At 41.2% G+C, this 21271-nt stretch overlaps 1 protein-coding gene across 1 annotated transcript in view; it reads right to left on the bottom strand.

The window, feature by feature from the left end:
• The window catches only part of LOC124280034 (cysteine-rich motor neuron 1 protein-like), an 81623-nt gene that overhangs the window by 7000 nt on the left and 53352 nt on the right, over nt 1–21271 (bottom strand). The window contains exons 3-4 of the mRNA XM_046715913.1: nt 18022–18133; nt 9596–9720 (exon numbers count right to left, since the gene is read on the bottom strand). Of these exons, the coding sequence (XP_046571869.1) occupies nt 9596–9720; nt 18022–18133 (237 nt within the window). The remainder of the gene's footprint in view (nt 1–9595; nt 9721–18021; nt 18134–21271) is intronic.

Genomic DNA, 21271 nt, shown 5'->3' with positions numbered 1-21271 from the left:
GATAGACATCTAAATTACTGTACATACAAATCACCAACGACCATCTAAATCATTTGTCCAAACCTGGTGGTTCAATTAGGGAGCGGAAAGAAGCAAAGCCATTTCCAGCGCAGCCTATCAGATCAGAGGTCGCCCCGATCACTGATAAACTGATTTATGTGTGCACATGTACATTTGATTGCCATTCAGAGCCAAATTATATACACATGGATCCAGGCTGCTATCAAAGGCCAATCTTCATGGAAACCTGTATGTAAAGTTCAAATCGGGGCATTATGAATGTCCAAGATGTGTAATTTATCCATACTTTATTCTTGTATGAGTGAGTGAGTGAGTGAGTGAGTGAGTGAGTGAGTGAGTGAGTGAGTGAGTGAGTGAGTGAGTGAGTGAGTGAGTGAGTGAGTGAGTGAGTGAGTGAGTGAGTGAGTGAGTGAGTGCTGAAAAATGTCAGGAGTGAGTGCTCCCATCATACTTCGCCGCATTACAATAAATGTATTGCTTAGATCTTAGTGCAGTTATAGTTCTTACTTAACACAGATTTAAGAGTTACTATGACTGTTATCACTGTAACTGTATATCACTCACTACTAGGTTTTAAAATCATATCACTTAGATCTTTGTGTAGTCATAGTTCTTACTCTGATTCTTCAACACAGACTTACAATTAGAGAATCACTTATTTCTTAGCATTGTCAAACATATTTACTTTAAAAAAGACTTACAATTAGAGAATCCCTTATATCTTAGCATTGTTAAACACCTTTACTTCAACAAAGACTTACAAAAGTCATATCACTAAGATCAAAGTGCTAAGACTCCTGTACACCACTGTACACTTATGACAGTCATATTTTTTAAGGAGACCACGACAGCTTGTATAACAAAGGTATGTAGTCAGCTGCGGAATTTATCATAAGAATTCTTTCTGAATAATCACCACACCTGTAATCTTTTAACCTTAATTTAGCCAAATGTAACCCAACCCTGTACATATTACCTGACATTGCAATGGATCCAAGAGAGAACATTTCCAATAATCCACAAACATAAAGTCCTGTCATGATTCTTCTTCAATGCATCAATTCCCCGAAGTGGAAGTCGCACCTTTTAAAATTTAAACACGCTAAAGCTTCAAACCCTGTTCTAAATATTTGAGATAGTTTGTCTTGTAGAAAAAAGTCATTCAGCCGAATGTGTGACAAGCATAAATCTCACTCATATTGTCAGGGATATGAACCAACACAATCAAAATGGTTACCGGTATTAGCCATAAGCTCCCTGTCAACATCAAAATGCTCATTTCTTTAACCACAAACAGTTAAAAGCCCATTAACCTTTTGCAAGGCTTATCTTATCAGAGAACACATGTTAATTGCAAATGTACACAGGTCAAAGGTCATGGTGTCATTGAGAGGTTAATGAGACTGGTTGTCATGTGACATTAAACCATGGCTCTGGTGGGTTGAAATGCCATTATTTGGGATTTACGATTTGTTTGAATTATTCATAAAACATCTTTCTACATTGGTGGAAGCACGGTGTCACCACTTACTTTTCAAGCAGGCTTTAACTACATTGGATTACCATCTCCAGTTCTAAATTAATTATCATTTAATTGATGGGACAGGTTGACATTTCAGAGATTTATGTAGACTTGTAGACTACTGCTTAGTATCTGATATGATTAATTTTAATATATAAAAAAAAGAGATAAAATTTAAAACGAAAAGGAGTGAGTCAGTGAGTTTGGTTTCACACCGCTTTTAGCAATATTCCAGAAATCTCACGGCGGGGGACTCCAGAAATGGGCTTCACACATTGTACCCATGTTGGAAATCAAACCCAGGTCTTCATCGTGACGCCTTAACCACTAGGCTACCCCAACCGCCCCTAAACTGAAAAGCAGAACCAGTGAGTTGGGAGTGAGGAAACTCTAGGCTTGCTTCATTCAGAGCATACGAGCTATGATCTTGGAGTAAAAATCAATATACCAAGTAATTAAAAAGGAGACCTCACAAACATGCACAAAATGTCAAACGCTGGTTGCACCTGCCGCCAAGACAGCTGCTAGTTGTGTCTGATTGTCTGTTGTCAGTGTCTGCAACACGGAACATGCCGCAACGGAAAGCACATCAGAAGGAGCACCTGTTGATCATTTCACAGTCAGTAATATGAAATACTACACATAGACCTTCTGTTTATAAAGACAATATTTTTTTCCAGTGTGATTATTTTTTCTCAGCATATCCTTTTCCTATGCTAATGTTTATGTTGTATAAAGTGACAAGCTGCCTGTGTCTTCCCCTCCTCCAACTCCCATCAGCCCAGGGCAGGATTTCAATGGGTTGGTTGGGGCGTGGGTTATTGTTGATGATATTGTAGTCACATCTCCCTACCACACCATCCCATCTCGTCTCACTTCACCATCTGACTGACTGACAGCCACTGTAACAATACTGACACCACCAACATCACATTTCACCATCCCTAACGCCATCTCTACCAACATCAATGCCACTTTCATCCGCTAATTCAGCACCAACACAGACTTCACTCCATACCATTAGCATGCCATCTGTACAACATGAACGATTAGCCTATCATCAGTACAATCTGTACCATTAGCCTATCATCAGTACAACCTGTACCATTAGCCTACCATCAGTACAACCTGTACCAGTACACCATTAGGCCTACCAGCCTGTACCATTAGCCTACCATCAGTACAACCTGTACCATTAGCCTACCATCAGTACAACCTGTACCATTAGCCTACCATCAGTACAACCTGTACCATTAGCCTACCATCAGTACAACCTGTACCTATAGTCACCATCAGTACAACCTGTACCATTAGCCTACCATCAGTACAACCTGTACCATTAGCCTACCATCAGTACAACCTGTACCATTAGCCTACCATCAGTACAACCTACCATTAGCCTGTACCATTAGCCTACCATCAGTACAACCTGTACCATTAGCCTACCATCAGTACAACCTGTACCATTAGCCTACCATCAGTACAACCTGTACCATTAGCCTACCATCTGTACAACCTGTACCATTAGCCTACCATCAGTACAACCTGTACCATTAGCCTACCACCTACAACCTGTACCATTGGCCTACCATCAGTAGCCATTAGCCTACCATCAGTACAACCTGTACCATTAGCCTACCATCAGTACAACCTGTACCATTAGCCTACCAGTACAAGCCTGCATTAGCCTACCATCAGACCACCTGTACCAATAGCCTACCATCAGTACAACACAAGCCTACCATCTATTTTGAGGCTACCACTGCTACCTGTATTTAGCCTACCACAGGTCAACCTGCACCAACCATGTACAACCTGCACCAGGCCTACCACCAGTACAACCTGCGCCAAGCCTACCATCAGTACAACACATACCAGTAAATGCTGCAGTCCATCAGATGATGCAATGTCTTCCTGACACAAGGATCTATTTTGAGGCAGACTGCTACATGTATTTATTTATTTACAGGTAATTTTAGAACAGGAACAGAATGTGACTGAAGAGTATCGGCCAAATTTAGCTCTGAAAACAGCTTCCTGTAGTACACCTGGCACCGTGTGTAGTTAAACAAACACCGAGAGTGACATATAATATCTGACACATTTTGACATGCTGTAATTCCCAATGGTCTCAGACAGTCATAAGACTGCAGCTGTCCTTGTGATCAAAACATCTTAACAGAAATATTAGAAATACATGATCCAATAGCTTCCTAGCAACCAAATGTTTGTGTCTATTGAATATTCTACAGATGCCATGGTAACAGTGACTAAATATATTCAACAACAACCTGACATATTTAATAGTAACTTACAAGTAACTGCATCTATTCTATAGTCTCCACAGTAATATTGGCCTAATCATGTAATATATTCAATAACGACCAGTGACCAAATGTAATAGTGACCACAAATGACCATATAATGTCAACAGTGATCTAACACTGACCTGAAAGTATCCTCATATGTTCTAAATAGTTACACCTTACACTGTTACAACATTGTGACCTGAGCATGACCTAAAATATTGTACAGTGGTAATATATTACACAGTGACCTCAATGTGACCCAATCAAAGACTCGGTTTTGAGGGCCTATTCTGACCTAAATGTGACCTCATGTATTCCTTAGCTGTGATTTATTACATATAATGACCTAAAAGTGACCTCATATATTCCAGTGAAGCAATATGCTACATAGTAGCCTAGAGGCCTCACAGTGGACTTGTATAACATGATCAAATAATGTAGTAGTGTTACAAGTGATAAGGTACTGTTTTTATTTGAAAACATAAAATTACTAAGTGTCTTACTCAACCGAAATATTGGTTTGAGCCCAAACTACTTTCAGCTTTCTTAAATATAAGCTATATCCTTAAAATTGTGAGTCAGTGTACCTACTTTTAGTATTCGGGATTTGGGGGTCTGTTTAAAGGGTGTTTGGGATTTGAGCCTTTGCTCACTTGTTTGCTGTTCAACACAGCACTCAGCAGTATTCCTGCTATATGACTGTGGTCTGTAAGCAATCAAGTCTGGACCAGACAACCCTGTGATTGACATCATTATCACTGGTATATGCAACTGGGATACGATGAGGTGAGGTGAAATTGGGTTTAACGTCGTGCTTGAGAATATTTCGCTCATATGAACGCGTGCATGCGTGTGTATGTGTATGTGTGGCTGCTTGTACTAGCCCAGACTTAAGCTGGTTTTATAGTGCTAGCCCACTGAGATACCATGCCGCAGTGAAGCAGGAATACCCCACTCAGACACATTATACTGACTCCGAGCCGACCAGTCCTTGTTGTACCCAGTAATGCCAAGCGCCAGGCAGGGACCAACAAGTACCCTATTTTAACGTCTTTTGGTATGACGCAGTCGAGGGATCGAACCCGCGACCTTCCGCTCTCCGGGCGGACGCTCTAACCACTACACCACGGAGGCGGTCTGGGATACGATGACTTGACTCAGCCAAGTCAGCAAGCCTGACCACTCGATCACGTTAGTTGACAAGAATAGGTTGCTGAAGACCAATTTCAACTGGATTTTCTCAGGCTCAAGATTTGGCAGTGCAGTATGGGAGATGCAAATACAGACCATATTTGATAAGCACATTCACTACGAGAGGTTTAAGTATATATTTCCTTTTTATGTTTTATCATTTTAACACTTTTGCAGGTAACACCAAACTGCACCCTTTTCTCACTGCTTTTCAGATTGGCATAAAGTAGTATTCAGGACTTCCCGGGGTGAGAAATACGACTCAAATAAATGATGTTTGCAATTATGAGGAAGAGAGGTGGCACCTGAAATATCATAAAATAATAGAACAAAATAAAGAAATCAAAATACTTTCATTTCAGCGTAAAGGGTAGTCTGGTCTTCGAATGCTGAGTGTATTAAAGATAAGAATGAGAGTAATTCCAGCAATGCTTGAATCACAGACAAGTGTATTTCATTCTCCTCTGTAAAGCTAAACAGTTATTTCACTACTCCTCACGCAACCAAGTCTAAACAGATGCCAAAAGTAAACACAGCATTAGGTCATTCAAACACAGGCAGAGCTTCTGACTAATTGTAAAGTATGATTTAAAGCGCACGATTGCTCTTCTGTTAGCTTACCACCTGATTGTTTTACCAGGTTTGATGGGGGCTGTTCAAATAAGGCCTTGCATCACTTTCCCTCAGATCACAGCTCAGCAGTGTGGGAAGCAAGCCAATAACACCACATTTCAAACGATGACTAAAAATCTTGGAATTATCTCCCCTTTTTATGTTTCCAACCTTCACCTTCGCCAGTGAACACAAAGCTTTTAAGAATTTCCTCTGGTAACGTTTAAACATTGAGAGACAAAATAGACTTGGCTTCAAATGTCACCACTATGACAGGTCTGCTTGATTTGAATAAACAGATTCTTTCTGGTAAATGAATGTTCTCTGCATATACAACAGCTGTTCGATCAAAGGCACCTTTGTAGCGTAATCAACATGAACAGAGGAAAAATAAACTGATAGACAGGTATGTTCACTCCATATCAAGATTTCTTTGATAGTTGGATAGGAACATGCATAGCTGATGAAGTTTTGCATTATAAATTATTGCATGTGTGAACATTAAAAACATATGTTTGAGTATCAAATTCTATCAGTTTATGTTTGCAATACAATTTTCACTATAGAAAAACATTTCCAGAAACCATTAACATACTATCAACAGCATTATGCATATAAAATATAATTACTTGTTGGTACGTTCAGGTAAAAATGTATGTTTCTGCAGAATGTTTAAAATCCATTAGCTTGGCGTAAAGAGATAAAGACAAACATGATAAGGTAAATTGAAAATATTATATAAGTCTCTGCAAAACAGACCAATCCGGGATTCAAACCAATGTACAATCAGCAGAAAGAACTAAGGGAAGCAACTCTGTACAACAGATCAATCCAGGATTCGAACCCATGACCAATCAGCAGAAAGAACTAAGGGAAGCAACTCTGTACAACAGATTAATCCAGGATTCGAACCCATGACCAATCAGCAGATAGAACTAAGGGAAGCAACTCTGTACAACAGATTAATCCAGGATTCGAACCCATGACCAATCAGCAGATAGAACTAAGGGAAGCAACTCTGTACAACAAGCTGTACCACCTCACACCATTTGGCCACCCGGGGCAACTCAGAGATCTAAAAGCGGACATTCCAAATGAACAATGTGGACTGTTTTTCTCCCTGTTTAACTGGCAAAACAAAAACTGCAGCCAGATCTTCTGAAGTACATTCTTTATGTAATAGAGTATTGTTAAACTTAGCAGCCTCTACTGATTATTTTCAGCTATCTATTTCTGTGCTGCAACTGGGCCAATACCCTCAGCTGGCAGAAAATCAGCGCACAAGTCTGTTTCATTTCAATTTTGTACCTAAACTTGTCCGACGGCAACAACTCTCCTAAACTTAGATCCACAGACAAGAAATACCTCAATTTACCTGGCATGTATGAACTAATTAACGCAGCAAAGGTTTACATACATTACTTACATAGTCCGTCTTACAGTCCCTGAAGCATATTATTTTTTGTTCCAACCCACCCTTACTGTAATGCAAAAGCCCTATATGAAGCAAGTCTTTTTTCTGAAAATACAGTAATTTCAGCTTTATACACATCAGGGGCGGTGTTGGATATACATGTATGTGTTTCAAGGTTGGTTGGTTGGTTGTTTTTTTAATGCACACTCAGCAATATTCCAGCTATATGACGGCAGTCTGTAAATAATCGAGTCTGGACCAGACAATCCAGTGATCAACAGCATGAGCATCAAACCACGTAATTGGGATGCGATGACATGTGTCAACCCAGTCAGTGAGCCTGACCACCCGATCCTGCGTATGTACAAGAAACCTACAGTCTCTTTTCCATGTGATGTTTTAGCATTCCGTCAAGTCATTTCACAGCATGTAATATATGAGAATGGTCTTAGTTCCTGGAACACCTCTGGTATTGTCAAAAGACAGTGGGATGCCCCTCACCAACCCCAGAGCTCAATGGTGGCTATTGTTCCTCTTACATCCTGCATCAGTTTAGGATTCACTGCCAGGAGTTGACTCAGCTCTTAAAAACCAATTAAGGTGGGATTTGATGGATCACCTTTTTCTGGGAATTGAAAGGTGTGCAAAAATAAGCTGTTATGATGTAATCAGCAAGTCAAAGGTCTGTTTTTATTGGTGCTTTTGTTATGATATTCTCGTCGGGTGTTCTGTGCGTTATCACTTTCTGTTATGATATAATAAGTTGTTTATGTACATGTCTTCACCTGCTGTTATGAAATAATCATCTGTTTACAGGTGTGTTTTACCTGCTGTCATGAAATATTCAGGTGTTCACAGGTATGTTTTAACTTGATGCTATGAAGTATTCAGCTGTTTACAGGTGTGTTTTACATGAAGCTATGAAGCAATCAGCTGTTTACAGGTGTGTGTTATCTGCTGTAATTATATAATCAGCTGATTACAGGTGTGTTTTATATGTTTTAATGACAACAGCTGCTTACAGGTGTCCTATCAGCTTCATTGAGATTACAAGTGTTTTAAATGCTTTAATGAGATAACAGCTATGTTCAGATGTGTGTTACAAGCTGTAATGAGATTAAAAGTTGTTTACAGGTGTGTTTTACCTGCTTTAATGGCATAACAGTGTGTTCAGGTGTGTTTCACCTCCTTTAACAGGAATAACACCTGTATGGATGAATGTTTTCTCTTCAATTTACCTGCTGTTTTAATATAATCAACTGTATATGTATGAATTGAACTGCACCTATGACATCACCTACATGTATACAGTATATTTACAGGTGTGTATCATTCTCCAAATCAATCCTCACCTGAAGAGTTAGCAATTTCTTTGTGATGAATTGTTTCCAAAACAATAGTAAAAGAATGTCTGAGACCATTGGTACCGCTACTGGATCTACCTACATCTAACTCATTCCTTTGTGTGACCCATGCATTTGGGCCCTTGTCTACTCATACAGTTGAATGCATGTACAGAAGCCATAACATTTTCGAGTCCCGTGCTGGGATTCGAACTACGGACCATCTGATCCGAAGTCGGATGGCTTGTCCACATGACCAAATGACGTTAAGCTCATCAGCAAGCTGAGTGAGTGAGTTTAGTTTTACGTCGCACTCAGTAATATTCCAGCTATATGGCGGCGGTCTGTAAATAATCGACTCTGGACCTGACAAACCAATGATCAACATCATGAGCATTGATCTGCGCAATTGGAAACCGATGACACATGTCAACTAAGCCAGCGAGCCAGACCACCCGATCTCGTTAGTCGCCTCTTACGACAAGCATGGGTTGCTGAAGATCAATTCTAACCCGGATCTTCACAGGCGCAGCAAGCTGACAAGGTAAGGATGTCATATGTGGGATGGCATATGTGGGATGTCATCTATGACTGACTCCATGCCCTGCTACATACTCCCCTGTGACCAGACGGCACATACCAGGTTGCATTGCCGGGTACTAAGACTCAATTTGCTGAATATAATGACACCAGTTTGTATAATCCCACTGTAAGAAGTTTATAGTTAACGCAATGGAATGTACCACAGTCTATAGCTCAAGCACTAAGGCATAGCCATGTATCTGTCTCTTCATATCAAAAGGAAACGTTGAATTGGATACTGACAATCTTGGGCCATCTAACACAGGTGCTACACCCACGGTCCTGTTACACAGAGATCTTAGGACTAAACAATCATAATTCCCTTTCATTAACACAAACGTACGACAACGATAAGATCGCCTTGTTGAACAGGGCCTTGATCTTAAGTAGCAAGTGGTTACTACTTATATTCCATGGCACTTGAACAGTTCTGACATTTGGGCATCATTCCACAAAGAGATCTTGGCACTAAGACAATCGTAACTCCCACGCTTTACCATAGGTTCATAACAGTTATTTGTGGATTGGAACAATTGTGATTGCCAAGGCCAACAAGCTCACAGCCTTGGTAGTGGTCAGTCTATACTAAGAGCACACTCACCATTAACGCAATGGAATTTATCACAGCATGAGCCTGGCATGTCTGTGGCCTTGGAGATGATCTGTAGCTGCGAGCCCTCTGGACACTGGACAGATGGACAGGACTCCATCCCCTTACATTTGCATCTGGAACAGCAGGAAATACATCAGCAGGAGCAACACCTACATCATCAAGTACAACAGCTACATCAGCAGGTGCAACAACAACATCATCAGGTACAACAGCTACATCAGCAGGTGCAACAACCACATCATCAAGTACAACAGCTACATCAGCAGGTGTAACAACCACATCATCAGGTAACACAGCTACATCAGCAGGTGCAACAACCACATCATCAAGTACAACAGCTACATCAGCAGGTGCAACAACCACATCATCAGGTAAAACAGCTACATCAGCAGGTGCAACAACCACATCATCAGGTAACACAGCTACATCAGCAGGTGCAACAACAACATCATCAGGTAACAGCTACATCAGCAGGTGTAACAACCACATCATCAGGTAACACACCTACATCAGCAGGTGCAACACCTACATCATCAGGTAAAACAGCTACATCAGCAGGTGCAACAACAACATCATCAGGTACAACAGCATCATCAGCAGGTGCAAACAACCACATTATCAGGTAACACAGCAACATCAGCAGGTGCAACAACCACATCATCAGGTAACACAGCTACATCAGCAGGAGCAACACCTACATCATCAAGTACAACAGCTACATCAGCAGGTGCAACAACAACATCATCAGGTACAACAGCTACATCAGCAGGTGCAACAACCACATTATCAGGTAACACAGCAACATCAGCAGGTGCAACAACAACATCATCAGGTAACAGCTACATCAGCACGTGTAACAACCACATCATCAAGTACAACAGCTACATCAGCAGGTAACACATCATCAGGTAACATACATCAAACAACCACATCATCAACAGCTACATCAGCAGGTGCAACAACCACATTATCAGGTACAACAGCTACATCAGCAGGTGTAACAACCACATCATCAGGTAACACACCTACATCAGCGGGCAACCACATCATCAGGTAACACAGCTACATCATCAGGTAACACAGCTACATCAGCAGGTGCAACAACCATCATCATCAGGGTCAGCAGGTGCAACAACAACATCATCAGGTAACAGCTACATCAGCAGGTGCAACAACCACATCATCAGGTAACACAGCTACATCAGCAGGTGCAACAACCAGGGTAACATCATCAGGTGTAACAACCACATCATCAGGTTACACAGGCACGCAACGCACATCATCAGGTACAACAGCTACATCAGCAGGTGCAACAACCACATCATCAGGTACAACAGCAACATCAGCAGCTACATCAGCAGGTGCAACAACCACATCATCAGGTAACACAGCTACATCAGCAGGTGCAACAACCACATCATCAGGTAACACAGCTACATCAGCAGGTGCAACAACCACATCATCAGGTAACACAGCTACATCAGCAGGTGCAACAACCACATCATCAGGTAACACAGCTACATCAGCAGGTGCAACAACCACATCATCAGGTTACACAGCTACATCAGCAGCTGCAACAACAACATCATCAGGTTACACAGCCACATCAGCAGGTGCAACAACCATATCATCAGGTAACACAGCTACATCAGCAGGTGCAACAACTACATCATCAAGTACAACAGCTACATCAGCAGGTGCAACAACCACATCATCAGGTAACACAGCTACATCAGCAGGTGCAACAACCACATCATCAGGTAACACAGCTACATCAGCAGGTGCAACAACCACATCATCAGGTAACACAGCTACATCAGCAGGTGCAACACCTACATCATCAAGTACAACACACCAAGGTACTAAACAATATGTAGCTTTCGATATACTGTGAAAATATTTATTACATTTATTTACAATCCTATATTTCTTATAATATGATTATTCGAAGAGAAATACTGTTATATCAACCCTGAAACAAATGCATTCAAAACAGGTGAGGCAAGTCCAAAACAGTTGGCAAATCTAGATCACTAGATTTCTGAAAATGAGTCTCTGGGATCCCGTTTATCATATTTCTTAAAAAAAAATTCTTTACTCTAGCAAAATTTTCATTTTAGAAACTAGATGGAAGTAGAGCAGAAAAGTTCAAAGAGACACATCAGCATGTGTCTATGTCTGTGGACCATGTTTTGTGTTGAATCCCATCCCATAAGGATCATGCTGAAGAAGACATCATATAGCAGTCTCGATCGGCATTTAGAAAAACAATAACAGACGAAACTGTTATGGATAACAAGTCCTTTATTGTTTGCAATGACATTCCGGGGATGCGTCTTGCTCCTTAATCACCAAGTATTCACATCTGGAGCTGGTGATCAAAGTAGGACAAATAGAGCAATGTCCACCATCATGATGTCTCTTTATCCTGGTAGTGAAGGGATGACAAGGTGACGTGGATGATCAAAGCCTGGTTTACCTGGTCAGGTAGGAATTACAGCACCTGCCAATCAGACCACCACCTTCAACTACCTTGTGATGTGACAAACTGAGATATTGGGCTTGAGAGGACTTAATCAGTCATCAACTCGTCATGTACAAGATGAGACGGCCAAGATTGACAAACACTGAACTGGCAGTGTATCAAGGGAGATAACTGTGAAGAATGAGACCTAAACGTGGGGGCTCATTTGTCTACTACTACATTCTGGACTACTATCCATCCCAGAATCACATATTTGACATGTTTTTGATCCTTGATTGTCATCACTATACCTGCGCTCATGGAGGTAGACGTAAATGCCATGTAGAAGCCATGCAATATAACTGCTGTAAAGTGTATCTCACCATAGCAAGGTGTCCAATATAGCAGTACCTCACCATAGCAAGGTGTCTAAGATAGCAGTACCACACCATAGCAAGGTGTCTAAGATAGCAGTACCACACCACAGTGAGGTGTCCAAGATAGCAGTACCACACCACAGCAAGGTGTCCAAGATAGCAGTACCTCACCATAGCAAGGTCTCCAAGATAGCAGTACCTCACCACAGCAAGGTGTCCAATATAGCAGTACCACACCACAATGAGGTGTTCAAGCGCCAGTACCTCACCCAGGTGTCCAAAATAAGCAGTACCACACCACAAGTGTCCAAGATAGCAGTAATTCTCCCCACCATAGCAAGGTGTCCAAGATAGCAGTACCTCCCCACAGCAAGGTGTCCAAGATAGCAGTACCTCTCCACAGCAAGGTGTCCAAGATAGCAGTACCTCCCCACAGCAAGGTGTCCAAGATAGCAGTACCTCACCACAGCAAGGTGTCCAAGATAGCAGTACCCATCCACAGCAAGGTGTCCAAGATAGCAGTACCCATCCACAGCAAGGTGTCCAAGATAGCAGTACCCATCCACAGCAAGGTGTCCAAGATAGCAGTACCCATCCACAGCAAGGTGTCCAAAGATAGCAGTACCTCCCCACAGCAAGGTGTCCAAGATAGCAGTACCATCCCACAGCAAGGTGTCCAAGATAGCAGTACCTCCCCACAGCAAGGTGTCCAAGATAGCAGTACCTCCCCACAGCAAGGTGTCCAAGATAGAAGTACCTCCCCACAGCAAGGTGTCCAAGATAGCACTACCTCCCCACAGCAAGGTGTCCAAGACAGCAGTACCTCACCACACAGGGAAAGAGTGAGGGCTGCAGTAAACACTGGGTGCAGGTTATGGGGCAGGTCAGTGAGGGCATGTCCACCACTTGTTGGAGGAGATAGGTCAGCAAGGGAGATTTATGACCTGTGACATCTACAATGATTTGCAGTGTGGGCACAACAAAGCCTAGTAACTCATTGGAGCCCTACTCCTGAACCAGTCTGCTATGTACACCAGTATTCCAATGAATATTATACCTTCAAGCCTGTCCATTCTGTGCTGCTGCTTTTGTACAAATTATATAAATTTGAGCAGACTGTCCTATGAGGATGTGAGATCTGACAGAGGACAAAGCAAGAAATCCTAACAGACAAGGGGGAACCACAGCAAAACCTGTAATGCCATCACACTCTAGGGAATAGGATACCCACTGTTAGCAACCATGTTCCAAAATTCTTAATAAGATGGCAGACTGTCGGCAGGTTACATATGTAACCATGCCATTCACATAAATGTAAGCACATACCCTCTCAGTCTTTCTCTATATTAGCTGTCCATGTCATCAGACAAGCAACTTTCCTACACACTGTAATAACCAAATCCTCTCTATAGTCGGCAAAACAACCACCAAATTCAAAATTTTATGGATCTTGAGCCACCGAAAGCACATTCCAGTCAGGACTGTAACCATCCCAACTTTTTTCAGTAAGTGTGGAGACTCAAGCATGTGGTGAAAGTGATTTTACAGAACTTGAAGCAACGTTATCCTGGAGCAAATACAAGCAGATCAAGTTGAGCGTCGGACCTAACTTCACATAAATTACCTTGATACATACAAAAACTATAACTGAAGACACAGAACACATGCAGAGAGGTGTAATGTTGAGGTATACGATTGCAGCCATGAACAATGGAGAATTGAGAACTCAAGAAGCTAGAGAAGATTGAAAAGGTGAGATGTCAACTTTGTAGGTTAATCAAACACAGCTCACACCTAGGTCTCCTCTCTTCACTCCCTCCTCCTCAGTATGCACATACCTCAAACCACTGCACCAGCTCTTATCTGTACACACACCTCACCCTAGTGCACCCCCCTCTCCTAATCTGTACATGCTCATATCACACCAGTACACCTTCTTCTTCTTTTCTACACACATTCCACACCAGTACACCTCCTCTTCCTCCATACACACACATTCTCCAGTACACCTCCCTTCTTTCATCTGTACACCAGTACACCTCCTCTTCTTCTTCCACACACATTTCACACCAGTACACCTTCCTCTTCTTCTCCATATACACACACACACATTCTTCTCCATACACACATTCCACACCTCCCTCTTCTTCTCCATACACACACAGTACACTTTCCACACCAGTACACCTCCCTCTTCTTCTCCATACACACACACACACCAGTACACCACCTCTTCTACACCATACCCTCTTCACCAGTACACCTCCATACATACACACACATTCCACACCAGTACACCACAGTACACCTCCCTCTCTCCATACACACACATTCCTACACACTCCCCTTCTTTCTTCTCCATACACACACATTCCACACCAGTACACCTCCCTCTTCTTCTCCATACACACACATTCCACACCAGTACACCTCCCTCTTCTTCTCCATACACACACATTCCACACCAGTACACCTCTTCTTCTCCATACACACACATTTCCACCAGTACACCTCCCTCTTCTTCTCCATACACACACATTCCACACCAGTACACCTCCCTCTTCTTCTCCATACACACACATTCCACACCAGTACACCTCCCTCTTCTTCTCCATACACACACATTCCACACCAGTACACCTCCCTCTTCTTCTCCATACACCCACATTCCACACCAGTACACCTCCCTCTTCTTCTCCATACACACACATTCCACACCAGTACACCTCCCTCTTCTTCTCCCATACACACACACATTCCACACCAGTACACCTACACCTCCTCTTCTTCTCCATACACACACATTCCACACCACCTTCCACCTACACCTCCTCTTCTTCACATACACACACTTTTCCACACCACACCTCCCTCTTCTTCTCCACACCACATTTCCACACCAGTACACCTCCCTCTTCTTCTCCATACACACACATTCCACACCAGTACACCTCCCTCTTCTTCTCCATACACACACATTCCACACCAGTACACCTCCCTCTTCTTCTCCACACACACACATTCCACACCAGTACACCTCCCTCTTCTTCCTCCACACCTACACCTCCTCTTCTTCTCCATACCACACATTCCACACCAGTACACCTCCCTCTTCTTCTCCACACAGTACACCTCCCTCTTCTTCTCCATACACACACATTCCACACCAGTACACCTCCTCTTCTTCTCCATCTCCACACCAGTACACCTCCCTCTTCTTCTCCATACACACACATTCCACACCAGTACACCTGCCTCTCTTTCTTCTCCACACACAGTCCACACCTACCCTCTTCTTCTCCATACACACACATTCCACACCAGTACACCTCCCTCTTCTTCTCCATACACACACATTCCACACCAGTACACCTCCCTCTTCTTCTCCATACACACACATTCCACACCAGTACACCTCCCTCTTCTTTCCATACACACACATTCCACACCAGTACACCTCCCTCTTCTTCTCCATACACACACATTCCACACCAGTACACCTCCCTCTTCTTCATCACATCCACACCCACACACACATTCCACACAGTACACCTCCCTCTTCTTCTCCATACACACACATTCCACACCAGTTCACCTCCCTCTTCTCTGTACACATACATCAAACCAGTGCAAACAAATATCTTTAGACCAAAAGTTATGCTAAACGGACAAATGCACACACAGGAATCATTTTTTGTGACAAACACAATTAATTTATTGTGTAAACCTTTATTTCATCCACATCACAATGTTCAAAGAAGAATCTTTAATCTTCAGCATGCAAGGTACATATAGCCAAGCATAACCAGGTGACAAGGAGCTCCATCAAGGTATCTGCCCACGGCTCCCCACGGAGTGCTATACAGGCCCAAACTGACAGGCTCACTCAGCCACTGACAAGGGAACCCTATATATCCCATTAACAGCAACAGTAGAACCACAACTGAAAGTTTTTTGCGGAGGGTAAATGGTGGTATTGTACCTAATGTGCTGGCTATGGCAAGCATCTTACGGCCCATTAAATGATGAATGCTGGTGTCACCATGCCCCATGCTTGGAATGCCTGGCACGGCTTGCAAACAGACATGATAAACATGTCACATGTCATGGGAGACGACCACTCCACCACATGACATTGTTCACAATGTTGTGTGTATGACATACCTGCATATCACCACAGGTCATCGATATATGTTTGACTGTTGTTGAATTTGAAATCAAACTAATTTGTAGCCATGTAGACTAACATCTAGTCTCTGAAAAGAACATGTTTCAGAAAAAAATAGATCTTAAAATATCTTAATAGAATATTATAACAAAATAAGCAAAAGACGTTCTTCATTTTCTAACAGCAGTAACTAATTTGTAGCCATGTAGATTAACATCCAGTCTCTGAAAAGAGCTTGTTTTAGAAAAAAAACTATCCAATAAACACATAAAAAGCAGTCAAGAGACTTTCTTCATTTTTTTGACAGCAGTAATCTAGACTTGCCAGATATCATAACTTGTACAACCTTTCTTGGATATATTAGTTTCAGGGTCTGTAGAGACTAGTAGCCAAGAGAAATCAGACACTTCTAACCCACAGACAAAATTCACAGTCAACTCTCACACGAAACAGATGAAATTGGAAAGAGACCTAAATTTTGATTTATCTAAAATATACATATTGATATTATACACAACTGTACTTCAAATCTTAAATTTTAAATGATGAAGCTTAAGCTTGTTATGGGTTCCATTTAAATTTTACTATAAATTTTGCAGATACATAATGTTTAACGAGACAACTATATTTCTGGTACTAACTATTAGGCCAGACCAATTTTATTTCTTGTTTTACGGAACCGCCTGTCATATTTTTTCAAGAATAAGAAAAAATACAAGTTAATTTTCCCCGCTTTTTGGCCAAAAATGTAAACTTACAAGAAATTTCACTTCATAAATTGCCAAAAGTAAAATACTTCGAGTATTTAGAAGGAATATTACTTTGACTGGTGATTTTATTTATATTTTCATTTCTTTCCCTCCTGCCTTTAGGTTTTCTGAGGACAAAAATCCATAAAACAAGAAATAAAATTGGTCTGGCCTTAGTTTGATAACATAGTAGTCTATCCTGATGTTCAGGAAGGGGTTAACTTGTGTCGGAATGTTACCTTGCTGTTTCTAGATGTTTTGCACACTTATTATATATATGCCTGTCTCATCAAAAACACCGACATGACTATATTATATTTTGATTGCCATCACATATGAATTTTGAGATACTTTGTACATTTTTCAGACTGTTTTCTACAAAATAAAGCTTTAAAGAAAGTTGGTTTACTGACAAGACCAAACACTTTCCAACCCAGTGGATTTGGTCTTGAAGTCCAGAGTGGTGCCAGTCAATAGGTCCAGTTTAGCAAGTTTCTGCTGTATGCTGAATAAGGGACTAAGTCAGTTTAACTATACAGGTGAAAACTAGTTTGCACTTTTATCTGCCAACATTTGTACAAGAAACTACATTAGGATTGGCACCATTATAAGATGGTCTTGAGGGAGGGTAGGCTGGGCGCCAGTGCCGACTTTACCTTTTCTTGATGTAACAGCATCCATCATCGGTCAGTTGATTGGGCAGTTCGTAGCTATCCTGCGGACACGTCTTGTCTTCAGCTGGTGGGCAGATAACTGACCGACAAGGTGCTGAAACACATGGTGATCAGGGTTACAAAAATAATAAAACGTCTCAATTTCTATATTGTCTATATGACAGAGAGAGAGAAGGTCATGAATGAATTGACACAGCAAAAGAAATATGGTTGGTTGGCATGTTGTTTTACGCCACACTCAGCAATATTCCAGCTATATGGCGGCAGCCTGTAGATAATCAAGTCTGGACCAGACAATCCAGTGATCAACAGCATGAGCATTGATCTATGTAACTGTGATGAGATGAGATGTGTCAGCCAAGTCTAACCACCCAATCAAGGGTTGCATGGGTTGCTGAAGACCAATTCTAACCCAGATCTTCATGGGTACACAGCAAAAGAAAGAAACAGGGCATTGCCAAAATTGTCACAACTATATTGGTGGTTCATGGAGGGAAGGTTTGAAATTTACACACTTAAAATGATGAAATTACACATTAATATTTCTTAATAATTGTTCTGAAGGAATGGGAGGGTGGTTGTTTTTGTGTCATGAAAAACTTTTTTTAATTGGGAGGTGAGCAAAATGTGATAGAGTCCTAAAATCTCTTTCTATTACAAAGCATAATTGTAAAATAACTCGAACACACCGACATTGACACCGACAATGGCATATAAAACATCTTTAGATGGATCAAGTTTAAGCATAATGGGCTCAAAATAACTCATAAATAGCCAGGCTCTTATTTCATTGCTTCACTCGGATGTTAAATGTTTTTGAAAGGGCTTAAACCCCTGCTAACATGTACAGACACAGTAAAAGTCAGGAAGATTGGGTGATTATCAATATTTGAGGCATCAGTATCCTGGAGTGAACATGTGCCAAGGTCAGAGGCTCCGAGTATCAGTGAGTGAGGAATGTTTTCTGCTGCAGTTAGTAATATTTCAGCGACTTCTACATGATTGAACTTGAGACAGGCACAATATTCCAGCTATATGGCGGTGGTCTGTAAATAATCCAGACAATCCAGTGATCAACAGCATGAGCATCAATATAGGCAATTCAGAAACGACGACATGTGTCAACCAAGTCAGTAAGCCTGACCACCCAATCCCATTAGTCGCCTCTTATGGCCAGCATGGGTTGCCGAAGACCTATATCAACCCGGATCTTCAGAGATTACACCAGTGAATAATTCCATGAGCACCAACTAAATAGGGACATATTTCACAACAGAAATAGTCATAACAAACCATTAGGTACAAGATGAACTAATCTACCCAATTCAGTTAATTTCACAGTGGGTACAGACTTGCCAATAAGGAAAACAGCAAAATGAAATATTTATGATAATTACTCGGCGAGTATATAAAAATATTACTCAAATTTGTGTTAAATAAGAGAATTCATTTAGGAGATAAACATCATGTGTTGACCAATTTCTGGGTGTTATTGAGTATTTGAAGCACAGGAATTCATTTGGAACCGATGGCGTTAGGGACCGTTCAGAATTTATGGCTAGGGGGGGGGTGATGATGATTTTTATGGAGAAGCATTTGGTATATTTGGGGGTCACCCATTATGTTCTGGGGATGTAGGGGGTCAGCAATTTTGTACACATGCACTAGGGAGGTCAGCAATTTTGTACATAAAAATATTTTAAAATCATGCTTAAAACTTTATGGGGGGGGTTAATTGATTTTGTACATGACATGCAGGGGGGTCACTTACTTTGTACAAAAATTTAAGGGGGGGTCATTCACATTGTACATGCTTCTCCATGAAAATCATCATCACCCCCCCTAGCCATAAATTATGAACGTTCCCTTAGCCGGAGGTTTCAAATACTCAAATACTCAATAACACCCAGAACTTTGCCAACACATAATGTTTATCGACATTGTAAACACAAAAGTAAACCATGGGTTTTACTGTCCGCACTCATTGACATCGAGTACGGGTACAGCAGTGAAGTGTCATCAGCCGGCCGTTTCAGCTGGTTCCCATAGTAGCAATTGGAACTGCTCATTTGTGACGTCATTCCGACTTTACGTCACAATATGATTTGAATGACGTCACCACTGCTGACAACGAAACAATTCAATTGTGCTCGATATTTGTACATGTCAATATGCAGTGAACAGTCTTGCAGTTTCCGGGAATCGAATACCATTTGATCATGTTTTCCAACCAATCAGATTAAAGAACACAGTAACTTTTGGTTTACAATGTGAAATATACAATAAGATACACAAAGTTCATAACGAACATGAATATAACTCACAGCTCCCACAAACATTTGGGTCCTCGCTACTTGCTATACATCCTAGTCAAAATGTATATAATGAACTATGATTAAAACAAACTAAAATTTGAAGTCACTTTGGGTTCTGATTAGACTAACAACTAGTCTGTGAAATAAACATATTCTACAGAAAAAAAAGTTCATAGTAAAAAAAATATATATAATGAAAAGGAGCCGTGGAAATCTAGACTTCCACATTTTCTAGATTTGCGCTTTCTTGGTTATATTTGCTTCAAGGTCTGTATGACAGACTAGGTTCTGTTATAGCCATAGTTTATTGTATATAGAAAAAAACTATAAAATATAGAGCATGTACACTGATAATTGTTATGGCCTTTAATCATATGAACAATCATTCAGACAGGAAAATGGGGATATTTATGTGCCCCATGAATGCAGTTGATGGGCAGAAACTCAAGACATTCTGACATGTTCAACTGACAAATAGTTTTTTGAATACCAACACTGTAAGGATCAAACAAAGTTTTTTAAACAATCAAAAATAAATACTCGTCTTAGGAATAATACAAGGGGAATGTACTTATAATGATGACAAAATGATGCCAAATGTCTTCACAACATACTGGTTGAGCAATGTCCAGGTAAGTATGTTCAGGTAAGGATGGTGCTACATAGCCATGTTTCTGAACAATATGATTGAGTGGCTTTAGTTTTATGCCGCTTTAAGCAATATTCCAGCAATATCATGGTGGGGGACACCAGAAATGGGCTGTACCCATGTGGGGAATTGAACCCAGTCCTTCAGCATGACAAGCAAACGCTTGAACCACTAGGCTACCCCACCACTCCCAGAAGAATATGAAACTATACCTGATGACTGACAAGGAACCTTGACACACATTTAAATAAGCTATGCGAGTTAATAT

This window comes from Haliotis rubra, unplaced genomic scaffold, assembly GCF_003918875.1.
Source record: "Haliotis rubra isolate DU_JTF1 unplaced genomic scaffold, ASM391887v1 Scf26, whole genome shotgun sequence".
Classification (NCBI taxonomy): Eukaryota; Metazoa; Mollusca; class Gastropoda; order Lepetellida; family Haliotidae; genus Haliotis; species Haliotis rubra.
This window is presented reverse-complemented; position numbering and strand designations above follow the sequence as displayed.